At 57.8% G+C, this 8,468-nt stretch overlaps 1 protein-coding gene across 1 annotated transcript; it reads left to right on the plus strand.

Annotated features, from left to right (window-relative positions):
• The first annotated feature begins 2,994 nt into the window (after positions 1 to 2,994).
• Positions 2,995 to 7,691, plus strand: EOMES (eomesodermin). The gene is made up of 6 exons (XM_026112653.2): positions 2,995 to 3,725; positions 3,973 to 4,127; positions 4,331 to 4,452; positions 4,918 to 5,076; positions 5,167 to 5,228; positions 5,898 to 7,691. The coding sequence occupies exons 1-6, from the start codon at positions 2,995 to 2,997 to the stop codon at positions 6,631 to 6,633; spliced, it is 1,965 nt and encodes a 654-aa protein (XP_025968438.2). The 3' UTR covers positions 6,634 to 7,691.
• The last annotated feature ends 777 nt before the right edge of the window (positions 7,692 to 8,468 follow it).

The raw sequence follows: 8,468 nt of genomic DNA on the forward strand, positions 1-8,468 counted from the left end.
AGCGGTCTGTCGAAGTGGGGGCTCTTCTCTGACACACCGACCTCTGACGAAGGAGCGAAGAGCTCGGTCCCATCCCGAAGGCAGTGGAGGAAACAGAGTCTCATTCCGCTCTAACTTGGACCGCAGAATATGAGGTATTCTACAACAAACAGCTCCTTTACAGCCAGAGAGGCTCCTTATTTGAATAAACCCAAAGAGTATATTTGAATAAAACCCAACGATACAAGATAATTTGGAACCCTTCAAAGACCTCCGTTTTCTTTCAACACTCTTTTTGTGGTTTGTAGGTTATTTGAGTAGTTTTACGAACCTGACATGCTCCTTTCTGTGTCACCAGCCTGCCGTTCCTGCAGGCTTATCTGTAAGATAACATCTCAGGGGTTGAGGGACCCATTCAGAAATCTCCGGTCCCACGCGGGGCTGCAGCCCCGCGCACTGCCACGCTCCCGGCCGGCCCCGGCGAGGCAGCGCGGCCGGGGCAGGGCTGCGGAGGGGGCCGAGGGCGGCCACCCCCGGGCTGCCAGCCCGTCCCCGGGGGGGGGGCACGTTTGCACGCTGCCCGGGCGGCGAATACCGGCTCCTCCGAGCTTGGCTCGGCGATTGACTTGGCGGCTGTAATTTGCGGGGGGAAATCACTGCTTTTCTGATCCCGCGTGCGGAGTAGGTGAACACCCCCCCTCCCCCGCCTCCCAAATTACAAGCTGACTCCTCGAATCCCGGCGCGGCCGAGGCGCACCGCGGTGCGACCGGGGCTCCCGGGAAGCCTGCCCCGATGGGGCTCCCCGGGCAGCCCGGGCCCGGCCCCCGCCGCCGCCTCCCGGGGCTGCGGGAGCCCGCCGCGGGGAGCGAGGCCAGGCTGCCACTTTTCCGAGCTCGTCTGAAAATAACCCCGACTCTGTAAAGAGCTGGATGGAAACCTTAATTCGTTAGGAAAAGCTTAATCCTAGACATATTTCGAACTAAATTGAAAAGCTCGTCCGTCGTCAGGACGGGCACGGTTTCCCTGAACGGCCCCCCGCCCCCCCGCCCGAAAAGACAGTGCAATCCGCAGGAAACCTAGAGCAACACTGGAAGCTTTTGTACTTTTTTTTTTCTATTAAACGCTATGTTACCCGAGTTTTGGAGGAAAAAACGCGGCAATCTTGAACTAAACGGCACCTGTCCTGCACGGATTTCTTTTTAACCGTGGGACCTCTTCGTGCGCGTCTATAATTTTGTAAAATCCACTCCCTTGAATCCTACTTGTTAGCTTTTTAAAATGCCCTTCCATCTCTGCCCTGGCCCGGGAACCGCAGAGCCCGACCCACGGCGCTAGCGGAGCCGCAGCCGCGGCGGGAGCTGCCCGTCGGCGAGCCCGCCCCGCGGCCCGCCGGCCGCGGGAAGGCCAAGGGAGGCTAAGCCTTAGCGGCACTTTGCAGGCTGCTCCCCGTTTTGTTTTGCTCTCAAAGCAGGGCTGCCGGGGCCGCCTTTGCCCTCCTCTCCCCGCCGCGATGCAGGCAGCCACCTTGCCGGCCAGGAGCCCGGGGAAGGCGGCAGCGCGCAGCGGCCGGTCCGCTTCGTGCCGCGGCCCCTGGCTTCCCGGCTACTTTTTTGTTGTCTTCCTCAGGCGGACGAGATCGTCAGAAAAGTTGGGCAAAATCTCCCAGGAAAGCGGCCCCGGGGCGCAGGCACCCGGCAGGCGCGGACCGCCGGCAGCGCCGCGCTGAGCGCCACACTTGCGCAGGGGCGGAATTTAAGCAGAGCCCCGCGCGCGCCTCTTCCCCCACGGGGGGGGGGCGCGGTTCATTGCTGGCGACTAACGCGCGTCGCCTCGCTGCGCGGCAGCGGCGCGGGGCGCGGAGCGGCTCCGCGGCAGCGCGGGGGCGGCGGGCACAGCTCCTCCGCCCGGAGCCGCGCTCTCTGCCCGAGCCGCGGCGGATCCTTCCACCCTGCAACGAAATCCCGGCCGCTGTGGGGTCTGCGTCCAGATTCAGCCGGGAGGAGGAGGCAGGTTTCTGCAGCGCTCCGTGCGAGCTGGCTCGCTGCGGGCGGGGGGCGAGGGGCTGCGGGTCTCTAGCGGCAAGTCGTTACCGCAGGCTCCGTCCGCTCCGCGAAATCGCACGGGCATCTAAATCTTCCCGAGTGGCAGTCCCTTACCCGTCCGGGCAAAAGGCTCCGATCTGAGAAAAAGCGAGAAGCAGATTACCTCGCGTAACGTGCAGCCTGGCACCCGGCTGAATTACAATGCTGCCTTCCCCGCGGCGGGGTGGGGGGTGCTGAGGGGGAAAGGGGATTGCAAGAAACCTAGCGCGGAGTTCCTAAAAAATGAAGTCGCGAGTCAGCCCCTCCGGTTTCCAAAGAGACGTGCCTGATAAGGTGCAATGAGTCAGTCCGTGTCACCCCCATGGTGATGATGCTGCCCAGGGAGCCGGGGGGAGGAAGGCGGCTACTTGGCTCAGCGGAGGCGCAAGCTGAATTGTTTGAACGGCGAGAGGGCCGGGGCGGCGGTCTCGGCCGCCCCGTCGCAGCGGGCCGGCGGCTCGCCTCCCGCCCGTTTTCCCTTTCCGTCCCGTTCCCCGCTCCCCGCCGCGGCCCCTGCGGTCCGCGACCAAGCGGCCAGGTACCCGGGAGGCCCTGTCACCTCGGCAAGAGGTCTTTTTTTTTGGGGGGGGGGGGTGAAGGCAGGGCTCTCCGTGGCGGCCACCGAGGGGATGCTGGCTCTCCCCCGCCGCGGGGCTGCGCCCCGTGGGGAGCCGCCGGCGGGGGCCTGCATGTTCGGGGGGGGGGCACCCCAGAGTCACAGGTGACTTGTTCCAATTAGTAGCTGTCTAATTAAATTAGTGTCACCCTGCCCAGCCAATGGGCCGGCGGGGGCGGAGGGGCGGCGAGGAAGCGGCCCCGCGCAAGCCCCTCCCCGGCGGCCCGAGGAGCCCGGCGCGCCGGTATAAAGCGCCCGGGCCGAGCCCTAGCCCAGCGCTGCGCGGCCGGGCCGGGTGCTGCGCGGCGGCTCAGCCGATGCAGCTGGGCGAGCCGCTGCTGGCCGCCGCGGGGGCCCTGCCGGGCGCCCCCTTCTACCCGCTGGAGGGCGGCGGGCGCAGCGGCGGGGCCCGCGGGCCGCCGCGCTCGGGCTCGCCGCCGCGCCTCGACCTCGACAAGGCGCCCAAGAAGTTCCCGGCCGCGGCCGCCGGCCCGGCCATGCTGGGGGAGGCCGAGGCGGGCGAGCCGCCCTTCGCCGCCCCCAAGCCCGACGGCCGCAAGCCCGCGCCGTGCGGCGAGGAGGAGCTGCCGCCCGCCGCCGCCCGCTACTCCATGGACAGCCTCAGCCCCGAGCGCTACTACCTGCAGTCGCCGGGGCCGCCGGGGGCCGACCTGGGGGGGCCCTGCTCGCTCTTCCCCTACCCGGCGGCGGCGCAGCACGGCGCCGTGTACCAGCCGCCCGCCGGGGCGCGCTACCCCTACGGCTCGGTGCTGTCGCCGGGCGGCTTCGCCGGCGCCGTCTGCCCGCCCGGCGCCCGGGCGCAGTTTGGCGGCGGCGGCGGCGGCTACCAGTACGGGCAGGCGGCGGGCGGCGGCCCCCTCTACGGCCCCTACCCGGCGGCGGCGGCCGGCTCCTGCGGCGGGCTGGGGGCGCTGGGCGTGCCGGCGGCGGGGCCGGGGCTGCGGGCGCAGGTCTTCCTCTGCAACCGGCCCCTCTGGCTCAAGTTTCACCGGCACCAGACGGAGATGATCATCACCAAGCAGGGCCGGTAAGCGACGCGGCGGGGGCGGCCCCTCGGGGGGAGGGAGCCCCGCGGCGGGGGAGCGCGGCCGTGGCCCCGGGGCGCCTCCGGGACCCGACGGGCAGCGGCCGGGCCGCTTTCCGCGAAAAGCGGCTCTCCGTGTCGCCGCGGAGGGGGAGGCGAGGCCGGGAGGGGGCCGCGCCGAGGCGCGGGGCTGGCCGCGGCTCTGCCCGTGGGCCGGCTCCCATGCGGTGTGCTTTTCTCCCCTCTGCAGGCGCATGTTCCCTTTCCTGAGTTTCAACATCACCGGCCTGAACCCCACGGCGCACTACAACGTGTTCGTGGAGGTGGTGCTGGCAGACCCCAATCATTGGCGCTTCCAGGGGGGCAAGTGGGTGACCTGCGGCAAAGCCGACAACAACATGCAAGGTACGTGCGGGCTCGGGAGGCCCCCGGGGAAGCGCTCCCGCCCTCTCGGCGTCCTGCCGCGGGGCGGCCCGGGCGCCGAGCGCGTCCTGCAGCGCGCTTTCCTCGCCGGGCTGCTCGCCGCCTTGCCCTGCTGCGCCGAGGCACCGCAAGGCCTCTGGGCCTGGCTCCTCATTTATTCACTTATTTTCTTCTTTTCCCCCCAGGCAACAAGGTTTACGTTCACCCCGAATCGCCCAACACCGGGGCTCACTGGATGAGGCAGGAGATCTCATTCGGGAAGCTGAAGCTGACGAACAACAAAGGTGCCAACAACAACAACGCGCAGGTAAGCGGGGAGCAGCCTCCGTGCACTGTCCCCGGCTCGGCCAGGCAGCGCTGAGGGCTCACGGCTCTGCCAGGTGGGCTGCTACATCCTTGGTTTTGTGACTTGCCGCCTCCTTGAAATGGATTGTGAGCCTTTTAGTTTCTAACCAGCTTCAAAAGAAGAGGCAGTATCAGAAATAGATGTGTGGATTTCCTTGTCTTTAGCTAATGTTTCTTCCAGAGTAAAGCAAAAATGAGAGTCTAGCTTACAGCTTTTTGATTTCCTGCATTTACAGAGTTTAGTATGTTAGTAACTTAGTTAAGGTGAGGTCTACAGTGTGTGAATTGTCTCCTACCAAGAGTTAAAACTGCTTTGTTCCCAAGTCAGAAGATTAAAAGATCTATTTTATAGCCTGACTTTTCTTGTAAGTGTTGATGTTAAATGTGATTCGTCTGAAAAACTCATATCTTGCATGGTTTCTTCTAGATGATAGTATTGCAGTCTCTCCACAAATACCAACCTCGGCTTCATATTGTAGAAGTGACTGAAGATGGTGTTGAAGATCTGAATGATTCTTCAAAGACTCAAACATTTATTTTTCCTGAAACGCAATTCATAGCAGTTACAGCATATCAAAACACTGATGTAAGCATGGGTGTATAACATGAGAATTAATAAACCAAAGTGGTGTGGGTTCAACATCTCATCTTACTATATTCTGCTTTCATTTTTAAGATTACCCAGCTCAAAATTGACCATAATCCTTTTGCGAAAGGCTTCAGAGACAACTATGACTCGTAAGTACATTTGTCTTCTCTTGTAACTGACTTTGGGGAGACATTCTGGTCTGAATATTTGTATATAGAGGGGGAATAACTGAAGTAGCATGGAAGAGTTTTTCTGAAGCATTCTTCATTTATTCTGAAGTAGTAATGTTTCCACTGGCAGCTTTGGTAGCTGATGCAATGCTTTCAAAGACATCAAACCTCTGTCTGGAGATAATTTGTGTAGTTAATGCATTGTCTTGATCACCCGTCTTCTAGCAGGTTTCTGAATTTTGGTTAAATGTACTGACAAATCCTCCTGGCCTGAAGACTAGCAATGGTGTATCAAGTGTAGCCACAGAGCAGTTGACTTCAAATTGCCACCAGAAGATTTGTCTAGTGCTCTCATCCTGCCTACAAAGCTGTATATACCCAAGTATGGCTTTTCAGGAAAATGCTGTGCCTCACTTAAAATGGGTTGCCTGGCTGAGAACAATGTATACATGTAGCAGCGGTGCTTAAAAATTTATGCCTTTGTCTAGGAACAACAATGCAAATTCCTAAAACAGATAAATAAAAATGGGCTTCCAGTTAAACCTTGTTATGATTCTGATTCAGTGAAACTTTTCTTCCTGTTCAGTTTTTTTAGTACCACACCTGGAATTAAAGAACAACACTCAGTATTTCTCTTTTATGTTGTAGCATGTACACAGCTTCAGAAAATGACAGATTAACTCCATCTCCCACGGATTCTCCTAGATCCCACCAGATTGTCCCTGGCGCCCGATACAGCGTGCAACCCTTCTTCCAAGAACAGTTTGTCAACAACCTGCCCCCTGCCAGGTTTTACAATGGCGAGAGAACGGTACCTCAGACAAATGGCTTGCTTTCTCCGCAGCAGAACGAAGAGGTAGCCAGCCCTCCTCAGCGGTGGTTCGTTACTCCTGTACAGCAGCCCAGTGCCAACAAGTTGGACATGAACTCTTACGAGACGGAGTATTCTCCTAGCACCTTGCTCCCATACAGCATTAAATCCCTTCCCCTTCAGACATCCCATGCTCTGGGATATTACCCTGATCCAACATTTCCATCCATGGCAGGCTGGGGGAGCAGAGGTTCCTACCAGAGAAAAATGACAACGGGATTACCTTGGACCTCCCGAACAAGTCCTCCAGGTTTTTCTGAAGACCAGCTTTCCAAGGAGAAGGTCAAAGAAGAAATTGGCTCATCCTGGATAGAGACTCCACCCTCCATAAAGTCTCTAGATTCAAATGATTCTGGGGTCTACACAGGTGCTTGTAAGAGAAGACGACTCTCCCCTAGCACTTCAAGCAATGAAAATTCCCCAACTATGAAATGTGAGGACATTAATACTGAGGACTATAGCAAAGACACTTCAAAAGGCATGGGCTACTATGCATTCTATACTAGTTCTTAAAGCATTCTTTTATTCCAATTGGCTAATTTTTTTCAGGGTGGCCTTGGTTTTTTTTGCATTACAATTGCCAAAAAGACTCTTGCCTTCCACCTTGAATTGTTGTGTGCAATTCTAAAGAAGGTGCCAAAGCTTTTGACTGTTGCAGGTAACCAAGTAGGGAGAGAACAAATAACAGAAGTCTTAACTTTAGAAGGAACCACACATGGAAGCTAGAGCCTAGACTTTTACAGTGTGGCTTATTTACTGGAGACACTAAAGTGTACAGTTTGACTTGGCTCAGAGGCCTGATGAAATCTATGCACTCCTGAGCAGGAAAGAGGGAGTTTGGATCCCCAGTTCCCCTTTCTTCCTCGCCTGCCCTTTTGATGAAAGGGGGCTGGTTTGGGGGGGGACTGCACAAATGCTACATCCTGCTTTAGACTGAGCTGCAGCACAGTTGGCCAAGTTGGATGTTGCTCAGCTAGGGTTTTCCTTGGCAAAGATGGTCAAAATAAGGCCTGCATGCCAGGCGGGATTTGACTTGAAGCTCTTGTTGCTATTGATGGGGTTACAGTGACCAAATTTGACTTTACTTAGTCTAGGACTTGCATAAGAAAAAACATGCTTCCATTCCAAAAGCCTAACCTTTGTTGAGGTGGCAAAAAATCAAAGTGTACAGTTGTGTTTTGTCTAGGTACACTGTAGAATATTGTGGAATAATGTATAAATAGTCTACCTATAGCAGTTCAGTTGGAAGGACCTCCTGTGGTGCTTGGAAGTTCTTAAGGCATTTTTTTCTGATTAATCAAACTTAGCATACAGAGCGTTGCAAATGCATTGCTAAAAATCATTTACAGATTTCTATTTACGTGTAGGTAAAGTGACTTTTTCAGCTGCCCTGTACAAAATTGAAAGTGATGTAACTTACCTACTTCTCTTGCCTATCTCTAGTTTCAGCCATTTTAAACTGATCAACCCTCAAGCGCTGGCACACAAACTTCTCCCGGTGAAGCTTGGTTTTGTTTTTTTCCTATGTACATAGTAGTAATTTTTAATAAATGTGGTGGTGCCAGGGCTAAGAGTGGGGGTGGGTCTCTGCTTCTTTCCTGCGGCAGAGTGACCCTGCGGGGGGGGGGGGGGGGGGAGCGCAGGGCCGGGGCTTTTGCAGTGGTGCAGCTCCTCGGCGCGGTGGGGAGCAGCGGTGGGGAGGCGCAGCCCGCGGGGAGAGGGGGTTGGGGCGCTTTTGCGTCTGGCTGCCTCGGCATGTTCGTGCTTGCCCAAACCCCGAGGGGCCTCGTCCTTCCCGGGCCCGCCGCCTCCCACCCCTCCTTTTCCCGGATGCGGCCGGCGATTCCCCTGCGCGCTTATCGGGGCTGGGGGAGGCGGGGGAGAGCCCCTCCTCGCCGAGCAATTGCGGCCAGGCTCCCGGTGCGGCAGGACCTTTCCTGAGGAAATGCAGGCAGTAATGGGATTAAGCTGTTAGCGATGCCCGCCTTGCAAGGAACATAAGCCCCAGCTCCCCGAGGAACTAACGCAATCAGGGCGCATTTGCATGGGCCCCGGGCGGGCTCCCCGCCGCCGCCGCGCAGGGGGGAGGCAGCGCAGCGCAGCGGCTTTCCCCGCAGATACCGACGAGCTGCTGAATCCTCGCTGCGAGGCTCAAGCCTTTACCGGCTCTTTGTATATTTGTAAGTGAAAAATCGTCGGCGATGTCCCAGCAGCTGTCCCTGAGCCGCCAGCCTCGACAAGGAGCAGCTAGCCATGTCCGATTTGGAGCAGAAGGAGACAAAGTTTTTTTAAGCTGCTGGGACAGATCTCTCAGTGGTGGTTTTTTTTCTTGTTTTTTTTTTTGGGGG

The sequence above is a fragment of the Dromaius novaehollandiae genome, chromosome 2 (assembly GCF_036370855.1).
Source record: "Dromaius novaehollandiae isolate bDroNov1 chromosome 2, bDroNov1.hap1, whole genome shotgun sequence".
Classification (NCBI taxonomy): domain Eukaryota; kingdom Metazoa; phylum Chordata; class Aves; order Casuariiformes; family Dromaiidae; genus Dromaius; species Dromaius novaehollandiae.